Consider the following 23,570-nt stretch of genomic DNA (forward strand, 5'->3'; position numbering starts at 1 on the left):
GCATCATGTTGTACATCGAATGAAAGCCCTATTCATACGCTTTAAAATGATACCTGTACCAGGTCTGTAGCTATCATGGATATCTATTAAATGACATTTGAAGTTATGGTGGCTAGTGAATTTTGACATTTTTTGCAATTTTGAAAATGCAATATCTCAGAAACGGGTGGACCAAAAAATCTGAATTTTTTTTTAAAAAAAACATTCATGGTAAGGTACAAATGTACCAAAAATGAACCAAATCCATTACATCAAGTTCCAAAATGGATTTTTCATTGGTTGATTTGACATGGAATGACCCACAAGAAGACATAGTTATTATTCTTTAGCATAGTGTTGTTCAGTGTGAGAGCTAATAAGCAAATTTTCCTTTCCCAAAAAACTTCTTCATGTGTAAAAAATTCACAATATATCACTAGAAAAATAAATTAATAAAGCAAACTGTTGGAGCCTTTTAGGACTACAGTACACCCATATAAAGAGATCCTTCCCTCCTTATAGTTACCACCATATTTTGTGGTGTCTCCTTAAAAGTAAATCTGGTTGGCCACTCTGGTTGGCCGCTTCTGTTTTAACAATGTCATGCAGGACTCACATATGTGATCTCAATAATCTAGAATCTCAGAGATGAGATACTTGTATTCGTCTCTCCTTGGAGACAAATACAAATATTGGCACCACAGGTGGCCAGGCCCTTTTGACCCACCTCCCAGAACTAGTCAGTCCACTTACCACTTGCAGCATGTGTGGTCATTGACATTCACACTGCACCAGTTGTAGAAGTAGCCCAGCTGGGGCTCTCCTGCCTCCCTGCACTGCTGACCACTCAGCAGCTGAGTGGGGAGACTCATCATCCTAGCTCCTCGCCAGAGTGGTCAGCAGCAGTGGGAGGCGGGGAAGCCATAGCCAGACTGCTTCTGCAATTGAGGCAGTGTGAACTATTATGGTCATTTGTGTCATGAGTAGTAAGTGGACTGTCCAGTTCTGGTAGGGATGTTGAAAGGCCATCTGTATTTATCAGATTTATACCCCGCACCATCTGGCAACCAGGCCACTCTGGGTGGCTAACAACAAGAAACAGCACAATATCAAAACACGATAAATAAATAAATAAATAAATAAAATACATATATTCAAAGAAATATAATAACAGCAGGATAAATTAAAACAGATGGCAATGAAGGTGGCAAAAAGTATGATGAAAAGAATGGTAAAAGGGAGACCAAGATCTCAAAAACTTAATGCTCAGGGAAAGCCTGGCGGAAGATCTAAGACTTCAGTGCTTGTTTGAACCCATCCAGCGAGGGTGCCAGGCGGATTTCAATGGGAAGGTTGTTACACAGTTGGGGGGTGGCCACTGAGAAGGCCCAGTTTCTTGTTTTTTCCCTCCAGGTCTCCTTCAGAGTCAAGGCCCTCAACTGCCCTGCCTGTGAAGAATGCGTACAGACAGATGTGCCTGGGAACAGGCATTCTGATTGGTGCCGAGGTCCTAAACTGTTTAGGGCTTTGAATGATATCATCATAACCTTGAAGTTGATGCAGAAACGAACCAGTAACCAATGAAGGGTGTCCAGAGTGGGGGAGATGTGCTGGAATTTCTTCACCCCAGTTATTAATCTGGCTGCTGAATTTTGGACCAGTTGAAGTCTCCGCATCAACCTCAAGGGTAGCCCCACATAGAGAGCACTGCAACAGTCTATTCTTGAGATTACAAATGCATGAATCAGCGTTGTGAGTGCCCCTGTGTCTAGATAGGGACGGAGATATCTAGTGGAAATATTTGCATTTGTCTCTCCCATCTCTGTCTCAAATACTGGGCGTTCCAGTAGTAAGTTCATACTATTATGTAGCTAGACACAGAGTTCACGTGAGTTGGGAAGAGAAAATATTTTGCATAGTAAAAACTACAAACATGTATAAAAACATATTAAGATCTGAACCTCTTTCATCCCTCCCTCCCTAAATTCGTTATCTAACAAATTTTAAAATCCTATTAATTAAAGTGTAAGTAAAAAGCTTAGGAATTACTCCACAATATGCATGGGTATATTGTCATTTGCTTCTGTTTTATGCTGACAATATTGGATGTGTTCATTAATTAATAGAACATGCTTTTTCATTTACTCTAGAATAAAACTGACAAAGAGAAAGATGAGAAATATTCTCCTAAAACGTTTAAGTTGCGACGCTCATCAAAACCACCTTTTCATGCCAGTATATCACCTGAAATGGCATCCAGACCAGACAATGCTGAAGCCAAAACTTCTGAACAAGCTCCAAATAAATCTTTAGAGATTATATCTGCCCTTAATGGACTGCAAGGTAATAAACACACTCTTTCTGTTTTATGGTGAGAATGTTTTTATAATCTTGAATATTTTTCATAGCTTGTAAGTAAATTCATTTGTGATAGGTTGTTAAAATTATCAAGAAAGCATTGGACCCATTGGAGTACCATAAATACCTTAATGTATCTATGTGTGGGCAGGCTTGCTGGAAATGTTTTTGGTATGTTTTGTGAAATTTTCATAGAAAATTGTGTCTTAATCTTGGGAAGCTTAAAAACGAAAATAGAAGTATTATGCCATCTTTTTGACCAAAAGATTCATTTCATTTTGGGCTTTCGTAGATTATAGTCCATTTCTTCAGTTACATGAAATTACTCCATGCTTCATCTCTTCCCACCAAGCAAGAAGGCCTAGAGGGATAACTCTCTTGTCTGAAAGGAACCACTTTACTGCCTCTCCAGGAGCTTCTAACACTTGTTCACATATACACTTCGAGAATTTATAACTCCTAAAGGAGAGTAGCTCTTCCAGTACTAGGGTGAGGCTCAAGAGGAGCCATGGTTGTTGTGGACCTGAAAGCCTAAGGTTTAAGGGTTTTGTTTTGGCCCAATCATGAGTGTGAAGCAACTTTAGGTGAGCTTGTGAGTATGTACTTCCCCAGTAGAATTCTGTCTGATTCTTCTGAATATTTGACTTCTTTGAAATTCTTCTTACCGTATTTGCCAGAGTATAAGACACTGGGCATATAAAACGACCCCAACATTTGCACTGAAAATATAGAGTTTGTTATATACTCGCCGTATAAGACTACCCCTCCCTCTGCCTTTTACCCCCTCCCCCCATAGCGAGGCGTGTCACGGATTAGGGCCCAAGCGACGGTAGGGTTTACCTGAGGTGGAGGGGAAGTTCTTAAAGGACATGGATAGGTGGCGGCGGGGCGGACTGACAGGGGGAGCCCGCTTTTCATAAGATCCTCCACCCTTAGTCACAGCAGCCGGAGATTCACCTGACAAGGGCTCGGAAGCTGGGAGGGATGGACGCTGCCATGGGGCAGACCGGCCGAGGTGACCGTGCCTGAGCAAACCCAGGAGGCTTGCGTTGGTTTCGGTGGCAGGCCCAGGGGTGGGGAGGAGCATCAGGGACACCCTTCCCGGACAGCGCAGCCTGTGTTCACGGGTCGGCCTGCCCACTTCCGGTCGACTTCTCTCGGCGGGTGCAGGGGGAATCCCGAAGATGGTAGCCGGAGGCCCTGGCAGCCTTGCCTTTCCCATACGCACTGGGGAGTCCCTGGCCAAGAGCAGGGGGAGTTCTATGCCTGTGTGGGCTGCCTGTCGGGGGCACGTGGATATATCTGCTCTGGGCTGTTGGGGTTTTCGTCAGTTCGGGTGGGGGAAGCCCCTGAATATCGCGTGATACTGGACGGTATGTAGAATGAGGTGGGCGGGCATTGGCAGGCTACTATGGGCACCAGGTGAGCATCGGAAGGCCACTATGGGCAGCTATGTCTATCCCAACTGAAGTTCACCCGGCGTATAAGACAACCCCCTCCACTTGGAGGCATGTTTTTCAGGGCAAAAAAGTAGTCTTATACGCCAGCAAATACAGTACTTTTAAAAGGAGTCTTGATCAGCTTCAGATGGATAAAACTGAAAGCCTTTTAGACATGAAAAATTAGATGTACAGTTGTCTCAATGAAAATGATCCCATATATTATATTAGCTGTTTTAGTTTCTCACAGTGGAAACAAATCTCTTTGATGATCTGACTTTTTAGGGGACTTTGCTCCTCCTTTCACAGTCAACATTTCCTTCCTTTTTAGCTATTTCTCTCCAAATAATAACGTCATCCATCTTAAAGCCACTGATAAACCTTTCCGGAGTCTTCTTGCTTGCTTTTCTACTTTCTCTTAAACCTGTTTCATCCTTTGTATTGCAAGGATTCACTACAGTTTGGCAATAATATATTTAAAAAATAATTATTACTACTTTTGTGAGTAACAAGGGTAATGATATTCCTTTTTAACAGTGGAATAGAGCTATCGTGTTATGGTTAACCTTTAATCATGTAAGGTAGATGAAACGCTGTTCTGTTTTGATCTTTGTCTTACCACTGTGTAATTATTACTACTTACTTTTAATTATTTAGGGTAGATATTATGTCTTCTGTCTCGTTTCCAGCTTGAAAATAAGGTTCTGTACTACTCACAGCATCATAAGATCCTGTCTCTTCTTTTTCAAACAAGTACATAGCCAAAGTGTTTGGCCTTTTTATAGAATGGTCTAACCACTCAGAGCCATTGTGAGTGCCTCCCTGTACCACAGTTGCTGGTCTGTGTGGCTGTAGAAGAAGAATATAGGGTCTCATATTGCTAGTGAGTGCCATGGGACCCTTAATTTAAAGTGCAATTAGAACAGGGTGTTTGTATGCACATGCACACTCTAAAATAAGTAAAGTAAAAGATAATGATAATTTTGTGAGCTCTTAACAGAAATAGAAAAAGTCACTTTTGATATCCAGACAATGGCAATGTGTTGTCTCTCAGGTAACTAGTCATGCAACAAGTTACTTTTGAACAATAACCTTCTAAACTCTTATATCCACTTGGTATCTATATTTTTTAAAATATATATTTGTGTGTTTTTGTAAATAGTTTTATTAACATATTCATGAAAGCCATTGTTTAATTCAAAAATCTGTAAGGAGAAGGGGAGAATATTTTTATACTTGGTGCAAAAATATTTTTAAAAAACAAATGATTTAGAACTAAAGGCTGTGTTCCATGAATACAGGTTGTGTCCAGGATTAGGTCTCAGCCTTTTTTCATGAATTGTGACTTTCCAATATATAAATAAAAAATACCACTTTTAATTGCCCCTTCCTTAGTTTGACAGTTACAAGTAGAGATTGGGGTATTTGTATATGAATATTCTCCCACAGGTGCAGATACTGAGGGTGTGACCTCCTGGAGCCAGACCGACTGCTCACGATTCCACTGCTGCTGTGGAGCCTTCCTATGTTGCTTGTGATGGATTAGCCACTCCGCGACCTGGCAGAGAGGCTCGTCATCCTGCCTTCTGCCAGGACTTGCTAATCGATCGCAAGCAGTGGAATGATAGGAAGGCTCTGTGGCGCTCACGGCAGAGGCGGAATTGTAAGAGGTTGGTCTGGCCCCAGGGGGCCGGACCCTCATTATCAGCACCTGTAGGGGGATATTCGTATTTTTATACGGCTATGAATACTCCCATCTCTAGTTACAAGCTATGAATGGAAACAATCCATTGTACAGTGCTCACCATTTTGGGCTATGTCCAGTCTCTGTACAAAAGGATGCTGCATGAGAGGACCAGTGGTATTATGGTGGTATGTCACAAAATATATGATCAGCACTGTCATCTCTGACAGTACTGACTGCATTCTGAGCAGAATCTATGGTATCCTGTTTTATTCAACAGGTCATTAATGCTGTAACTGATGCTGATGTAATTTGCTTGCTTAACTAGAGCTTTGTGTGTAGATTATGCATGCTGTTCCAATGAAAAAAGATGTCTAGATCAGTGTTTCAATTACCTTTAGAGTTCAAGAATGTTATGAAGTTTATTTAGCATAATTTCTTAAAGGCCTTTTTTAAAGCAAAGAATTGCAGATGAACAAGATTTGCTAGCAGAATAGCTATAGCAATAATTTCGAAAAACATATTTGATCAGAAGCAAACTGCCTTTTGGTTTTCTTTGTTTGATACCACTTTTTGTTTTTAGTTGAACAGTGAGATGACCATAAAGAATCAGGAGTCCAACACAGATTTTTTTAGTGTATCAAAATAGTTGTAATGTATTTCAAAACTTGTTTAGGATGTTGGTTCTTGCTGTTGATTTTGTCTTTTCCCACCCAAATAGCTTCTGACAGTTCTGATGAAAGTGAGCAAGATGATGACCAGAGTGCTCCAAGTGTCCATAACAGTTGTAAGGAGGAACTTCAAGATGAGGCTGTCAGCCAAGACAATAATGAACTTTGTACAAAAGAGCAGAACAGCCCATGCTTTTCAGAAGAATCTAAAACCTTCACAGATGCTACAGGGTCGAAAACAGTATCAAAATCTCCAGACAGATTGCGGAAAGAATTGGCAGAACTGTCTGATGATACTGATTATGAGGTAGAGAATGACATAACAAAGAAGAGGAAAGAGATCAGAAAGGAGGCAGTGGATAAAATAAAGCCATCAGGAAAACGTGGTAAAAGAAGGCACTATGCAACAGAAGAATGTTTAAAAACTGGGTCACCTAACATTAAGGATGAAAAATCTAATGGTAAAGATACACTTTGTTTGGAAAACAGTAGCAACAGCTCCTCAGATGAAGATGAGGTAAAAAATAAACTAAAAATAACACCTAATAAGAAGTACAATGGATTGGATGAGAAAAAGACATCATTACGGGCAAATGCTTTTTATCCAGGTTTCTCTGAAGTGGCAGAGAAGAGAGTAAAGCTTCTGACTAACTCTGATGAAAGGCTGCAGAATACTAGAGCTAAAGACCGGAAAGATGTCTGGTCAAGTATTCAGAGGCAGTGGCCCAAAAAAACTCTCAAAGAACTTTTTTCAGACTCTGACACAGAAGCTGCAGCTTCCCCACCACATGCCTCACCTGAAGATGCCACAGTGGAGAAGCATCTACAAACCCTTGTAGAAGAGGAGACTTCTTTGTCTAGTTCTAAAGTTGAAAGACCTTTGCCACTCAGCACAGATATGAAACCTAATGAGGAAAAATCGTCTGAAATGAATGACAGGAAAGTAGAATTCCCAAGCAGTGGCAGTAATTCAGTGCTGAACACTCCTCCCACTACACCAGAGTCACCCCCGTGTGTGACAGTAGCAGAATCCAGCAGGCATCAGTCAAGTATATCTGTCTCTGAAACCCTGGCACCAAATCAAGAGGAAGTGAGAAGTATCAAGAGTGAAACTGATAGTACGATTGAGGTGGACAGTGTTGTAGGAGAACTGCAAGACCTTCAGTCTGAAGGAAATATATCTCCTACAGGCTTTGATGCCAGTGTGAGCTCTAGCAGCAGCAATCAACCAGAACACAGTGAAAAAGGTATAAGTGTTGTGACAGTTCCCATTTATTGCTTCTCAAAATTAGTTGTTGATATATTGAATTGAAATGTTTCTGTTTGTTGTGAAGTTAGACATTTAACCCCTGTAGAAACTGTACAGCTCCAAAAACAATAATTATTCCCAAGAGTTCCCCTCTCTGAAAGAAAGAAACTGTGTAAATTAAATATTGTTAGTGCCTTATCTGAGTTATGTCACATGCAATGTTTATTTATTTTATTTATTTAACTTATATGCCGCCCACTCTACCCAAAGGTCTCTGGGCGGCTTACAACAATTAAAATACAATAAAAATACAATAAAAAGATAAAACAATTAAAATACAATTAAAATAGATACTCTAAAAATTGCCATCAGGACCTACAGTTGATATTATTTCAATTAAAAGCCTTCTGGAACAGGAAGGTTTTGACCTGTAGCCGAAATGTCATCAGCGTCGGCGCCAGACGAATCTCAGTCGGGAGGGCATTCCATAGTCTGGGGGCAGCTGCCAAAAAGGCCCTTTGTCTACAAGCCGTCCCTCTTACCTCCTTGAGGGACGGCTCTTTCAAAGGAGCCCCTGGCTAGATCTTAACTGCCGGGTAAGCTCATATGGAAGTTATGTAACTGGATTTTGCCGACTATATGGTTTCTGTTTTGCTTTCTCTCCCATTCTTATTTCTGAGAGCTTCATGAGAGACCAATGAAAATTGTATAATTGATGTTTAAAAATTAAGTTAGCTTTGTGAGTGCAGGAATACATGTAGTTGTAGAAGGAGTAGCTGTGTTATGTCTGTGCAGGCATTATAGATGAAAACAAAATAAAAATAAAAAGTAAAAAAAAAACCCAAAAAATGGTGGCACCTTAAAGACTAACTTTTATGTTTTAATATGAGCATTCATAGAATACATATCAGTAGATAGGTTGTATCTCTGTTGTTAAATTATTCCAACTGAGACTTTGAATGAGTCCATTAAACTTAATAGTAGATGGATACTTTCAAACAAATGGTGTAAGATAACTAAAATGAAACACTGGTTCCTCTAAGATTTCTACATTTTCTGTAAGAAATTGTTCTTTCTATTATATTTCATAAAGCTTGTACAGGCCAGAAGAGGCTTAAAGATGGCCAGGGAGGCAGTTCCTCGAAAAAGCAGAAAAGAAGTCACAAACCATCTGTGGTGAATAACAAGAAGAAGAGCAAAAGTAGTAAGTATGGCAAATGGTTGTAGAGGAGATGTTTGACTGAGGAATTTGTTATTGAAATAGTAGACAATGAAGAATATCCAGAATATGCTTTCTGTTGAAAGAAGGGCTAATCTATGCATGGAAGACTTCTGATCCACCAGAAGATTGTCACTGGCAAAACACAGGACAGGCAGTTTTTTGCTTATTTTCTGTCCTCTTAATATTCTCTATCCTCTTCTCAAGAAGCTGTGAGGAATCTGATTCATCAGGGGAGGTATCTACAGGATCTGCAGTGGGTGGAATCAATAAGTTAAAAAGTCATCTTCCTGCCAAACAGAATGTCCTGAGTGGAACTCTGCTCCAAGTGTGTTCTTGTTGGCTGGATCAAGCCCTGACAATAATAAGAGATATGAAGGTCCGGGGGGGGGGGGAAAAAACTCTGCTACTCCCAAACCAGGGAATTTTTCATGTGTTTTCCTGGACTTCCACATCTTTAGTGGAATTTTTATAACATACTAGAGGAAAAAATCTCTGTGAAACTATGTGAAAAAACTCTCTGTGAAATTTGTGTAGTAAGCTACTTTGTCCATTCCACTTTGGTGAAGTGGTATTAAAAATGTCTTGCTGCAATAACTTTGGAACTGATTTTAGCTCAAAATATTAATATTGTTCTTCACAACTTGAATATATTTACATTATTTAGTGAAGAATTCATATGCACGTACAGTAGAATATTACATACCACCTGAATAATTTTCATAAATGGTTAAGGTAGTTTAAACTTTTTCCCATATTAGATTATGCAGTTCCTCTACCTTGCCAATTCACTTAAAAGAAAAACACAACTTCCATTTGTCTGTTTTTATTGGAAGATTTTTTTTGTTTCTAAAAAAGGGTATGCTTCTTATGCTTGGAAACGAGCACTTGAAGGGGGCGCTGAATTTTTTAGAAATAAATATATACAGTGTATTTCTGGCGTGTTTCTTCAGCAAACAGCAGTGATAGTGAAGAACTCTCTGCTGGAGAAAATATTGCCAAATCCCAGCCAGCAAAATCAATGTCTACAGGAATGAAGTCTCAGCATACTAAATCTCCAGCAAGAACACAGTCTCCAGGAAAATGTGGGAAAAATGGAGAGAAGGAATCAGATCTTAAAGAATCAAATAATCGTTTGCCAAAACTTTACAAATGGAGTTTTCAGATGTGTAAGTGAGAATTTCCTGTTGATGTACCAGTACTCTTTTGAGTGTATACCTCTGGAAGCACTACAGTTGAAGTAGGCATCAGTTTTTATTTTCCATTTGAACAAAATCCATGAAAGCTTATCATAATGGTGAGAATCTCTGTTTTCAGTCATTGGTTTAGATCCTGTTGAGTAGCAATTGCACCAAGATGGAAGTACTATCAGTGAAGCGCTTCCGCTAGTGCATTGATCAAAACAGGAATTTTACACAACTGACTTGTTGCTGAGGTAGGACACTTAGCAGATTTACAATGGCATAAAGGTATGTTATGCCTTGATGAACAGGATTCTAGCAATCATCTTGTTGCACTTGCCAACAAAGACTTTTGTGTATTTTTATAACATACTAAAATCTGATATGTCAGATTGGTATTCCAGTCTGAAATTTACATGTGCATAGGTCTGACCATGTAAATGTTAAATCTGGAAATACCACAATGTTATATTTTCATTGCTTTTGCTTCAAGTTCCTTTTCATCTCTTTGCTGTTACTAAAGAGAAAGTATTAAGATTTAGGCTTAAACTAATAAATGTTGCTTTACATGCAGCTGATCTTGAAAATATGACCAGTGCAGAGCGCATAGCAATTCTTCAAGAAAAGCTTCAAGAAATCAGGAAACACTACTTGTCTTTAAAATCTGAAGTAGCTTCTATTGACAGAAGAAGAAAGCGTTTGAAGAAGAAAGAACGGGAAAGTAAGCAATTCATCCTAACTATTGTTCTCATTTTTAAGATTGAGCAGTGTCACTGAAGCTGGAATTTAACTCTTGGACATCTTTTGAAATACTGGGTCTGTGAAAAAAATCTTTGGTGACACTATCAGATTCTTGTCTTTAATGACTTGAAAACAAGGGATAAAAAACAAATGATTTTTTAAAAAATCAAATTAATTTAAAGCAATTAAATCATAGTTTTAAAATAAAATCAAGATTTGCTTTTTAAAAAAATTTAAAATGTGATTTAAGTAAGTTTAATTAATTTTCATAGGAAGATTTTCAATTTTCTTTGTTTTTCAAAGAACACTTCAAATAAAATTCTTATACGCTATTGTAAACATGTTTGCATGGGAGGAAATTTAGCTGCATCTCTTCTTAAATAAAACTAACACTCATCCCTTCTTTGGTATTAGGCATGGTAAAACAGAGTAGTGGTTCTCCCTGAGCTAAAGTACATAAAAGAAGCATACAAAAGAAAGAGAGGATTATCTTATTGCAACCGTTCAGTCAACAAGTACCGTACTTCTTCATTTGCACTCTTACGTTAGAGAACTGGTCATTTCTTTGGATTGTTGAAACACTGACTAAAATGAAACTGGTATAGGCATAACTGGAACAAACATCTTGGCAATACCTCTTTAGAAATTTATTTCCATTAATTGTTTCATTCTTGTCTTTACGCAAACCCTTTTCATGCATATGAAGGCTCTCAGTAATTATGAAAAGGGTTTGTATAAAGACAAGGGATATTATACAAAAGGGTTTGTATAATATTCAATTCATGGATATTAAAAGTACAAGAAATAGTGGGAGCAGCTTTAATCTGACCTGCTTCACACAGAAGATCGTATCAGTGGAATGGCAGTCATTGAGAACTGACCAGCCTGTCTATATAGTTCCATTAAAAAGGGGGGGATCACTCTAGAACAGGCATGTGTTTATTGATAATGACGGTGTCCTAATAAGAACCCTGATTCCAAAAGCAAAATTATGAGCCTACATGTGCTATGTAAGTGGAAGTCAGTCTTGGGATCTCATTTCTTCATCTGCACTTGTTTCTGTAGGTCGAACTGGTGTCTGTACTGGGGATACCACACTTATTTCCAGGGGGCAGTCATGTTATTCTGTTGCAGCAAAACCACAAAAACTGTGGTGGCACCTTAAAGATTGGCAGGTTTTATTTGGCAGAAGATTTTGAGGCTCACTTTGCCTCAATGCATCTCATGATGTGGGCTGCAGTCCATAAAAGTTTATTCCAAAAGAAACAAACAGACGAAGTTATTAGCCTTCGAAATATCATAAGATGCTTAGTTCTCACTGTTGTTTTGCCATGAGAATGTGAGACGTGGCAGATTAAAGTTGTCTGGTAAATGAACTCAGAAGCAAACAAAATGCATTACATGGAACTAAAGCCCTTTTGGTTAGAGGTGAATTTACTATTGTGTAACTGACCTTGAGGTTAAAACTGAGAAATTTCAGAAATACTAGATAGGAACATCTATGATTATCTATTGCTCCAACTCTCTGTTGTAAGGCTTTGGGTCTGAGATAGCTGTCTTTGCACTGAAGAACAAAAACAAAATGAAACATACATACAAAATTCACCCTGAGATAACCAAAGTAAGCTTTTAATCAGCTGTCATTGTTCCTGTGGAGCTGTGCAACAGGATTTCAGCCATAGTATCATTTAAGTCTAGGGCTAGAAGAGACCACAGGAGTTTTCGAGACCATCACTACCTTGCCAAAACAGTGGTCATCCAACCTCTCTTTAAACACCTCCAGTGTTGGAGAATCCATCACCTTCTAAGGCAATTCATTCCATTATCAAAACACTCACTGTTAGGAAGTTCTTCCTAATGCTGAATCAAAATATCCATTCCTTGAAGTCCATTACTTCAAGTCCTACTTCAGAAGCAGCAGAAAATAAGGTGTCCAAATACTTGGAAGATGATTGCCTGTCAATCTTCCCTTCTCCATACTAACCATGGCTCCCTTCCTCAACCTTTCCTTATAGCGATTGGTTCTCAAATCCTTTATCATCCTGGTCACTGTCATCTCGATGCATACCAGTTTCTTTATATCCTTCTAAAACTGTAGTGTCTAGAAATGGCCATAGTAAACATGCATTAAATAGCACTGTAAGTACCTTTAATAAGGTTTAAAAGACTAGCTGTTGGGAAACAACAGCAATTAAAAAAGGGTTTGAAGATAATTACAAAATGGACATATATAACCCAAATCCTGTTTTTGTTTCAGTAACAGTTGTTTTCAGGGTCTTTTTATTTTCCACTTTGCCTTACAGGTGCTGCTACCACATCATCATCCTCTTCCTCGCCTTCGTCCAGTTCCATTACAGCAGCAGTTATGTTAAGTTTAGCAGATCCACCCATGTCAGGTTCATCACAAAATGGAATGTCAGTTGAGTGCAGGTGACAGCAAGACTTGCCGAAGCACTTTGCACTTAATGGCTGCTGAGAGCCACTTTTTATACTGCACAGTGGCACAAAATTCAGACAAGCACTATTTTGTATTTAAAGTTTTTCTTGACAAGCGAACTTTGCACTTAAGTGCACTTTTATGAAGAAAAAGTACAACGAACTGCTTTTCCTCAAGCAATAATTGTTTCCAACTTGTCTGGGAATTGTATGTTGAGAGTGAGTTGAAGGCCTTCTGTTGTGGCTTATGGAGGCTGTTCACTGCCGGTAGAATCAATATGGTAAGCATACGGTTCTTGAGTAAGCCTAGTTAATGTGGTTAAGTGGCTTACTGTTCACATATTCCCTGGTATTTTGTTAAAGCTGGAGCATTTGATATTTTTCCATTATTTAGGAAAAATAAACCTATTTTCATTTTTACAAGATAATTGTTTTTTAACTAAGTCACCTTACGGCGGCTATAACTGTACAAGTCAAGCACATGTAATTTAATTCCAAACCTGCCGTTAAGAGGATGTTTCTCATCAGACCTGACAACCAAATATATTCTGTTTCAAAGGCTAACTAATGTTTACAGGTTTGAATTAGGCTAAATAGGTTACTATGGGATTTTAATAACCCATGAATTGGAATGAAACTACTGTACTTTGCCATTTTTCTATGAATCAGTATTTTTTTTAATTTTGATAAAAATACATTGTGAAAAAATGAAGAAAATGGCTAACAAACTGTATTAAATCTTAATGTATAAAGATTGTATTTAGCCAGTTTAAAGTGTATATTTATTCATAATGAATTATAACACTTATATTTTTGTGTTTTCCTGTAAACGTTTCTTTTTCAGTTAAAGCAACAAATATTTCATTTGCATTGCTTATTTTATTATGAGCTGCAACTGAGAGGTCTTCAAGGAGGAGTAAACTATTAATATTAAGTCATGGTGGTTTGGAAGAATATTGCCACAAAAGAATAGTTGTTTATAATATAAATAGCTAACTGAGTGGTAGAGATTTTTTTAAAATTGCCATGTGCAAAATCCAAAATCAACACAGCTGTTTTCACTTCTGTCAGATTTATGTTGTATGGATCCCATACCCTCTCTCATTGGGCACTTGTATTTAATAACACAACTTTGTAAGACATTTGTATATTGCAGAAGTGTTCATTCAAGCTATTTAATACCTGGCACTGTTAATACACAGTACTTTATTGTACAGATTGTTTTACTGTTTTAATTGTAGTTCTGTGTACTTTTTTTGGCTGGACTTTTTTGGGCTGGCATGTTTTTTCTTTTTTTCTGGCAATTCAACATGTAAGAATTTCAAACATTCTGTTTGTAGATGCTAGAGTGTCAGAATCTTTACATTCGACTTTTCTAAGAAAAGCATTTTCAGTCTTAGTAGTGTGTGCTTAAAGGTAACTGATTTTATTGAAAATGGTTTCAAGCTATTCAGATATGTACAGGACTGTAAAAAAACTGTTGACAAACATTGAAGGAAAGGCATATAAAGAAAAGCTATAAAATATATATTAGGTTCTGCAGACAATGGAATTATGTAATATATTGTACAAATGTAAGCAAAGGCCTCTGAAATAAAATGCCATAGTTTGTGAATACTGGATTCTGTTTCTAACTGTTTAATTAAGACTTTTAGCATTATCAGTAACATCAGCTAGAAACTTGATTTTGTACAAAAATTGTTGTTAATAACTACTTGACTGGGGTAAATATACAAATATATGAGCCAAATACAAGTTAACTTAATTTAGCAGTGTGTTGGTCCCATTGACATTAGTGAGGTTTCTCCAATCTCCACATAGCAATTCAGGATCACAGAAACCTTCTAGCCATTATTTGTGCTTGTCAAAAAAATCCATTTCTCCTCTTAATCGTAGAGGGGTTGAGAGAGAATGAAGGATTTGTTTTAGTTAAGCTGCAATTGAGAGCAGCAATAAATAGAAGGTGCCTTCCATTTCTTATCTTCTCCAAACAGCACAAATAATAAAAGACATTTGCGACTATATCCTCTGGATGCTGGGTTATGGTTTTCAAAATCTTTAAAGAAAATTCTAAAGCATTTGATGATCTCTAATATCTGGACAGCCCAATGTAGTGTAGTGGAGAGACTGCTGGACTAGGATGCAAGAGACTTGGGTTCAGTTTCCCGCTCAGCCAGGGTAGCTCACTGATGATGGTGATAGTAAGAGATTCCTTGAACATGTCACATACCTCAAAAATCCAGTTTGGATTGCCATAAAATGGAAACAGCTTGGTGCTGAAAAACAAACAAATGGCTGAAATTCTTCTAGTGTAACTTACCACTTCTGTCCTGCAACTCCCATTAATCCCTTTCGTTATGTGGAAGTCAAAAGATAGGAGGAGGAAGTCTTTAATTACTGAAAATGTCTACTGCTAGTAATGTTATACTGGCAGATGTTTTTCAATCATTAAATAATTCCTCCTTCTGTCCCACAGCTCTCATGAGTTTCATGTGATGAAAGGAATTACATGGGAGCTGTGGCAGCTGCAGGATAGAAGTGGGAAATGTTTAATTTCTCAAAATTGTTTCTTGTTAATATCATTCTCCCATGGCCATAGTTACAGGATTTCAGTAAACTAATGTTTACCGTTCCAGTTATTTGTAAACTTGAATTTATTTCCAGTGCAGTCACTGCTATTTGTACTTGTTCATACCACCAGCAGTGTTATACCTACTATGACATCTCCTGTACTATTGAAATGCTGTTCCGTGTCCAGTGCCCTAGCAAGCTACCCTTTCTTCCTGTGACCAAAATAGGGTGTAGCCCTCCTTATCTCAGTGGTTATAAATATAATAAAAGAGATGCCAAATGTTCTTCTCAAGGAGGGTGCTCACTATAGGCTCTTATGATAAATCCTTGGAATGCCCTAGAACAGGAACTCAGCAAGCAACATGTGTTTGGTTTGCTTCTTTAAATGTACTGACTAAATCCAGTTGGTAATCCCAACTAGAGTAGGCTCAGTGAGTAGAGCAGAATCAATGGGATTTCCAGATTCAGTGGATCTACTCTTGCTGGAATTAGAGATTGGATTTAGGACATTGTCTTCAGCAAGAGCATACCAAAAAATGAGGCAGATTCCATGTCATATATACTGTACACATGTGTAGAACAGAAAACACACGAAGCAATGTTTGTTTTAGTGACTGACTGATATCCTACCTGTGTCTTAAGTATAAAGATATAGACAACATCATAACAAATAATACATTAAACACAAATATATCATTCAAAACATAATTGAATTGATAGCCACTTGAAATGTATAATTAAAAAACATACAGCACCCATGTATTAAAACAGTGCAATCAGTTTGGCAGTAATTGTTTCATGTCAAACAAGTCTTTCCAAGTGCTAACTGGTCTGCCAGAAGCCTTGAGATTTATGGATTGTTAAGTAATCTAGATGCTATAAATATTATTGGGAAAGAAATATTGATGAACTGGTCAAACTTCAGTGTTCCCTGGATGTTATAATCTTGGCATTCAGAAAGGATATTTTGCCACATCTTTGTATATGTAACCCAAGAGTGAAATGTGCCTATTATTTTCAATGTCTAGCCACCTCAATAAGCAGTTGCACTGAAAGAAATGCCTCCAAATCTTTGTGTAGTATAAAATTATAGATGTCTGGAAAGATAAACAGTAAAGTTAATGGTGGGTCTGGAGTATTACTGGTTTCTCCAGCACATGACTGGAAATTTGAGACTAGATTTTCTTACACCTGCTACTTTTCATATGTAATGCCCCTTCACATATCCTGAACTAATGCAGTCTGCATTTCATTCCAAGAGAGATAATTAAAAATAGGACTCATTTAACTAGTTTTGTTATAGGACGTCTTCATTGAAGAGGTACTCATTTCACTGATATGCTATCTATTTTTAAGCTGTATGCTCTGTGGCAACGTGGAAGTAAACACCAACAAAGTACCGAGGAACATCATCACAATTATAAAATGTATTCCGTAATTTGTGATTTTGCATGTCTCTCTCTCTGTGCATTGTCTGTGGAACTATATATAGAAAGGAACAGATGTTTTGCAAATACATGGAAAATTAAAAATCAAAATTCAATGGGCGTATTGGAATAAGCATGGAAACAGCATTCTAACATGTTTTTTAAAAGCAATGAAATGGCAACTTGTGGGAAAGATACTGTTTTTAGCATTTATCCCTCTCAAAGCTAATCACAGCTTTGAGTGGTAAAGCAGAAGAGTTAGCAACCTCTCTGGAATATAAATAGTATTTCCCAGATTTGGTATTCTAGGATTGGGATAGAAATTGTAACATTTATCTCTGGTAATGTTATCAGCGTGAGCTAACAGGTGTCTGCAACCATCCTTGGAGCCATCAGTATGGAAATACTGCTAAGGGAGGTGGGATAGGGTGACAGCCTTTCCCAAAATACTGTAGTTCATGAATGTTGGAAAATCCATTGCTTCCCATATCCTACATTTTTTCTGAATTAGAAGAAAAACATGAATAGAGATAACAAAGATGAATCTCAAAACAACTTTACCAGGATGCTATAGCTCTGCATAAAAGACCCCTCTTTCAAAATTATTGTATCTCCTCTTATGATATCTTTGCTTCTCTTGAGTTTTTGAAGAAAGATCTGCAGTAACCTCAGAAGGGCTGTAGAAATGTTTTGCACAAGCAGCAACTTTGTAATTCATACATTTTCAGTTTAACTTCTATAAGTAAACATCTGGTTTATATAAAGAGAAACAAATGTTCATTCACAGAAGGAGTGATCTCTATTTTTCTGTCATGCAAGGTGTTATTTCCCATACCACATCGGGATTGTCCTGCTAAGTTTCCAACCATAATGGTTCTATTATGAGAGACAAGGCAGAAACTTCATGAAGAGTTCACGTAAGATTCAACTCTCTTCTTTTCAAGATTACAGTGGTGCCTCGCATAGTGAGGTTAATCCGTTCCGGATTAACCTTCGCTATAGCGAAACATCGCTGAACGGGACAGGGAAAGCCATTGGAACGCATTAAACATCGTTTAATGCATTCCAAAAGGCTCCTTTACTCACCGTTCAGCGAGGTTTCCTATGGCCGGCAGCCATTTTCTGTGCCCTCGTTAAGCGAGGGGAGGGCGCGAAAACGCTGCACGCGGCCATTTTGAGGCTTCCGGTGGCCATTTTGTCCGCCAAACAGCTGATCGTCGGAGCTTCGTTTTGCGAAGATCGGTAAGCGAAACGCTTACCGATCTTCGCAAAGCGAATTTCTCCCTATCTGAAGCTCGTTGAGCGATCGCATTAGCGATCCAAAAAAACGGATCGCTATGCGATTTCATCGTTATACGGTGCGCTCGTTAAGCGAGGCACCACTGTATATTTTATTGTAAATCAATGCCCAAAGTGCTGTTGCTTAGCATAGAAAATTGCACTAGAGTATCCCCATTTAAATCAATGGGGATTGGGTAAGTCAACTCCCCCAGAAGTTCCATTGATTCAAATGGGTCTATTCTAACTGGAATTTACTTTAGTATTACTTTAGAAGAGTAAATTGCAGTTAGAGTAGGCCCATTTGAATCAATGGGACTTCTGGAGAGTTGACTCACTAAAGCCCCATTGATGCAATGAGCCTGTTATTGTTGTTTAGTCATTAAGTTGTCTCCGTCTCTCTGTGATCCCATCGACCAGAGCATGCCAGGCCCTCTACTCTTCCACTGTCTCCCAGAGTTAGGTCAAACTCATGTTCGTATCTTCAGTGACATTGTCCAACCATCTCGCCCTCTGTCGTTCCCTTCTCCTCTTGCCTTCCCACTTTCCCAACATCATAGTCTTTTCCAGGGAGTCTTCTTTTCTCATGAGATGGCCAAAGTATTGGAGCCTCAGCTTCAGGATCTGTCCTTTCAGTGAGCACTCAGGGTTGATTTCCTTCAAAATGGATAGGTCTGTTCTCCTTGCAGTCCACGGGACTCTCAAGAGTCTCCTCCAGCACCACAATTCAAAAGCATCAATTCTTCGGCGGTCAGCCTTATTTATGGTCCAGCTCTCACTTCCATACATCGCTACTGGAAAAACCATAGGTTTGACTATGCAGGCCTTTGTCAGCAAGGTGATGTCTCTGCTTTTTAAGATGCCGTCTAGGTTTGTCATCGCTTTCCTCCGAAGAAGCAGGTATCTTTTAATTTTGTGGGTGCTGTCCCCATCTGCAGTGATCATGGAGCCCAAGAAAGTAAAATCTGTCACTGCCTCCATATCTTCCCCTTCTATTTGCCAGGAGGTGATGGGACCAGTGGCCATGATCTTAGTTTTTTTTGATGTTGAGCTTCAGAACATTTTTGGCCCTCTCCTCTTTTACCCTCATTAAGAGGTTCTTTAATTGCTCCTCACTTTCTGCCATTAGATTGGTATCATCTGCGTATCTGTGGTTCTTGATATTTCTTCCAGCAGTCTTAATTCCACCTTGGGATTCCTCCAATCCAGCCTTTTGCATGATGTATTCTGCATATGTTAAATAAGCAGGGAGACAATATACAGCCTTGCTGTACTCCTTTCCCAATTTTGAACCAATCAGTTGTTATATATCCAGTTCTAACTGTTGCTTCCTGTCCCACATATAGATTTCTCAGGAGATAGATAGGGTGGTCAGGCACTCCCATTTCTTTAGGAACTTGCCATACAGTAGTTTCTTGTGGTCCACGCAGTCAAAGGCTTTTGCATAGTCAATGAAGCAGAAGTAGATGTTCTTCTGGAAAATAGTAATCAAGATGGTGCCAATGGTGGGCGGGTAGCGTTTTTGCCGCCACCGCTCCAGCTTTGTTTTCTGCCTTTCTCCTTTTTTGCTGATATCTTTCCTGCTTTATTTTTTTTTTCTCTTCCTCTTGGTCTGCCCTCCCCCTCTTACCTTGACCTGGGACTGGCTCTGGGTCCGGACTGGTGCTGGCGTGTGCGGGCGTGTCTGTGCGAGCAAACGCAAGGACCGGCAACAAGCGGCAGGTGGCGAGACGGTGACCAGCGGACGGGGGGTAGAACTCAAACGCGGGCTTTTGGTGGCCAGTGGAGTTCGGTAGCCCCTGCCTAACCTGAGGAACATTGCTGGAGTGGGGGACTGGCAATCGGTAAGACCCCCGATAGAGCTTAGCCTTGCCTTGCTGCGAAAATGTGCCTGGAGATCGCTGGGGCTGCGCTGGGCTCCCTGAGGTGCCGTGGGATTCCAGAAACGTGGGGTCGCCTGGCAAAGGGAACAGCTGACTTTCCGAGCCCCAGGAGTGAGAGAGAGCTGAAGAGGCAGTTGGGGGAGCGAGAGCTATCTGGCTGAACTCTAAACGGATTGCCCTGGACATCGCCATGCTGGGAGCCTGGTTAGCAACTTCTTTTCCAGGACCTCCCCCCTCGCTTGCTCCCTTAGGGAAATTAATGGCGTCTTAACAGCTTCCCGAGGGAGGAAAATGGCTGTTGAATGATTTTTTATAATATGTATTTTATTTTACAATTGGAACTATCAAGCACAATTTTTTTAGCTTGTATGTTTAATTTTTTATTTATTTGATTGTATTAACTTAGTGGGTCCCCCCCCTCTTTTTCTCTTTTTTCTTTTATATGGAGTAGAAGGCCTGCTTTCCCAGCGGGGGGCCTCAGAACATCTCAGTGATCACGGGTGGAGGGAGAAATGGTGTTGACACAGCCCCTGCTTGTGTTAGAAGAACAGTGAACAGATGTTTAAAGGCTGTGCACCGTTCTGAGGCTGTGGTCAACTGTCAATATCGAGGTAGCCAGCCCAGCCAACCCTTCACTCTAAAACTGATGCTGTTGAGGTCTGTATCCAATAAGTTCAAGTTCATTTATGATCTTATCCTGGAGAAGGATGCAGACCTGGCATGCATAACCGAAACATGGATAGGCGGAGAGGAGGGCCCTCCCCTAGCACTTGCCTGTCTGCCCGGTTATGCTGTCCAGCATCAGGGTAGACTGGAGGGATGGGGGGGGAGTAGCCATTATATATAAAACACCTTAGATGTTACTAGGCACTCCTCGGTGGTGAAGCCAGGTCTGGAAGCCCTCCACGTGTCGATAGGGGCCAGGGAAGGTATTGGGATCTTGCTGGGTTACCGTGATTCCCGCGACCCAGCCATTTCCCTACCAGAGCTGGCGGACTTTGTCTCCACAGCACTGTTGGGATCCCCAGAGCTATTGGTTCTGGTTGATTTCAATATTCACGTGGAGGCAGAGATCTCTGGGCCAGCTCTTGAGTTCTTGGAAACCATGGCTTCCTTGAACATGTCCCAACATGTCAACGGCCCCACACACATGGGCTGTCATACACTGGACCTGGTTTTTTCCACCAATTGGCGTGAGTGACCTTGATGGTGACTGACCTTGTGTCGGTCCCCTTGTCATGGTCAGACCACCACCTAATAAAATGTAACGTCTCCATGGCTCTCCCTCCTCGCACGGAGCAGGGACATATTTCTATAGTCTGTGCTCATAGGCTACTGGATCCGGCTGGATTCCAGGATGCCATGAGAGGTGTTACGGCTGACCTGGCTGGTGCTCCTGTTGAGTCTTTGGTGGACGGCTGGTTCACCGCCACTACTAGAGCTGCAGACACGATCACACCTAAACGCCCTCTCCGGCGCAGAGCTCGGCCAGCGCCTTGGTTTAACCAGGACCTTCGAGCGATGAAGCAGTTCAGGAGAAGGCTAGAGCGCAAGTGGAGGAAGAACCCGATGGATTATATTTGGATAGCTGTCAGGGTTGCAACTAACCTTTACCTGGCCAAGGTAAAGGCTGCCAGTCAAGCATACTTCACTAACCAGATAAGCGAAGCTTCAAACCAGCAGGCAGAACTATTCCGTATAGTGCGCGACCTATCCGGAATTGGTCTGAGTGATGGGCCTCCCCCTAGTTTTTCACCGGACCAATTTGCAGCATTTTTAAAATCTAAAGTGGAGGCCATCTGCTGGGACCTCTCTCCTTTTTCAAATACAGTGAGTTGAGCTGAGATGTCCAGCGCTCCGTCTTGCCCGGTGACTTTCGACTGCTTTCAGCCTGTGACGCCAGATACTGTGGACAAGGCACTTGATCACTATCGTGCTACCACCTCCTCCCTTGACCCTTGTCCAGCTTGGCTAATCAAAGCAGCCAGGCCTATAACAACAGAATGGGCCACTGCAATAATAAATGGGTCACTCATTAGGCTCATTAGGAAGAAACCCAGTTTGGCAGCGGATGAAATTGGCAACTATAGGCCCGTCGCCAATGTTTCTTTCATAAGCAAAGTGGTCAAGAGGGTGGTGGCTGACCAGCTCCAGGCGCACTTGGATTAAACAGATGCCCTGGATCCATTTCACTCGGGCTTCAGGCCGCGCCATGGTACAGAAATGGCATTGGTCGCCCTGTGTGATGACCTCTTGAGGGAGGCTGACAGGGGCAAAGTGTCTCTGTTGGTCCTCCTTGACATCTCAGCGGCCTTTGATACCGTCGACCACGGTATCCTCCTGGGAAGGCTCTCTGAGTTGGGAATTGGTGGCCTAGCAGTGGCCTGGCTCCGTTCCTTCTTGGAGGACCGTCCCCAGAGAGTACAGCTTGGGGAGAGTGTTTCGGCCCCATGGAGTCTCAACTGTGGGGTTCCACAGGGGTCGATTATCTCCTCAATGCTGTTTAACATCTATATGAGGCCGCTGGGTGGGGTCATCAGGGGGTGTGGGGCATCGTGTCATCAGTACGCTGATGACACTCAGCTCTACATCTCCTTTTCACCAACTGCAGGTGATGCTGTTCTGTCCCTTCGGCGCTGCCTAGGGGCCGTACTGCAATGGATGCAGGAAAATGGGCTGAGGTAGAACCTGGACAAGATGGAGGTACTGAGGGTGGGCACCCCCACAGTTGGTGGCTTGGGAAACTCTCTTTTTGGGGGGGTGACTCTTGTCACCATACTTACCTGGCAGGGGAGATACCATTATCATGAAAGTGGTTTTCCCATGGTGAGGCTCATCCATTGCACTTCAGGTGTGCTGATTCATGTGATTTCCCCAAATGTGGGAAAATCAATTTTAATGGGGATGTGGTGGGGCTGCGGGCTAAAACGCAGAAGCCTGTGCTGCAGGGTCAAAAGACCAAGCAGTCGTAAGATCGAATCCACGCGACGGAGTGAGCTCCCGTCGCTTGTCCCAGCTCCCGCCAACCTAGCGGTTCGAAAGCATGCAAATGCAAGTAGATCAATAGGAACCACTTCGGTGGGAAGGTAACAGCGTTCTGTGTCTAAGTCGCACTGGCCATGTGACCACGGACGATTGTCTTCGGACAAACGCTGGCTCTATGGCTTGGAAACGGGGATGAGCGCCACCCCCTAGAGTCGAACACGACTGGACAAAAATTGTCAAGGGGAACCTTTACCTTTACCTACTCTTGTCACCAAGGATGGGGTCCGCAGCTTGGGGATCCATCTGGACCCGGCGCTCACTATGGAAACTCACGTGGCGTCGGTGGTCCGTACCGCCTTTTTTCACCTTCGGCGGATAGTCCAGCTGTGACCCTATCTTGATGTTGGGGCGCTCACCACCTTGGTGCATGCGCTCATAATCTCAAGATTAGACCACTCTAATGCGATCT

General features: G+C 40.8%; 1 protein-coding gene and 1 pseudogene across 8 annotated transcripts in view; both read left to right on the plus strand.

Moving 5' to 3' along the window:
• Nucleotides 1-14,572, plus strand: part of ARID4B (AT-rich interaction domain 4B) — a 127,612-nt gene extending 113,040 nt beyond the window's left edge. For 6 of the 8 annotated variants that reach the window (XM_078383141.1, XM_020786983.3, XM_078383138.1 and 3 more), the window contains 6 exons: nucleotides 2,130-2,322; nucleotides 6,182-7,378; nucleotides 8,474-8,584; nucleotides 9,553-9,768; nucleotides 10,355-10,501; nucleotides 12,825-14,572. In XM_078383141.1, coding sequence (XP_078239267.1) covers nucleotides 2,130-2,322; nucleotides 6,182-7,378; nucleotides 8,474-8,584; nucleotides 9,553-9,768; nucleotides 10,355-10,501; nucleotides 12,825-12,955 — 1,995 coding nt within the window. In that variant the 3' untranslated portion in view covers nucleotides 12,956-14,572. The remainder of the gene's footprint in view (nucleotides 1-2,129; nucleotides 2,323-6,181; nucleotides 7,379-8,473; nucleotides 8,585-9,552; nucleotides 9,769-10,354; nucleotides 10,502-12,824) is intronic. The other 2 variants (XM_078383144.1, XM_078383139.1) reach the window with 1 other exon arrangement.
• Nucleotides 14,573-22,891: 8,319 nt separating this feature from the next.
• Nucleotides 22,892-23,016, plus strand: LOC144586175 (U1 spliceosomal RNA; annotated as a pseudogene).
• Nucleotides 23,017-23,570: the final 554 nt, after the last annotated feature.

The sequence above is a fragment of the Pogona vitticeps genome, chromosome 1, assembly GCF_051106095.1.
Source record: "Pogona vitticeps strain Pit_001003342236 chromosome 1, PviZW2.1, whole genome shotgun sequence".
In the NCBI taxonomy this organism is placed as follows: Eukaryota; Metazoa; Chordata; class Lepidosauria; order Squamata; family Agamidae; genus Pogona; species Pogona vitticeps.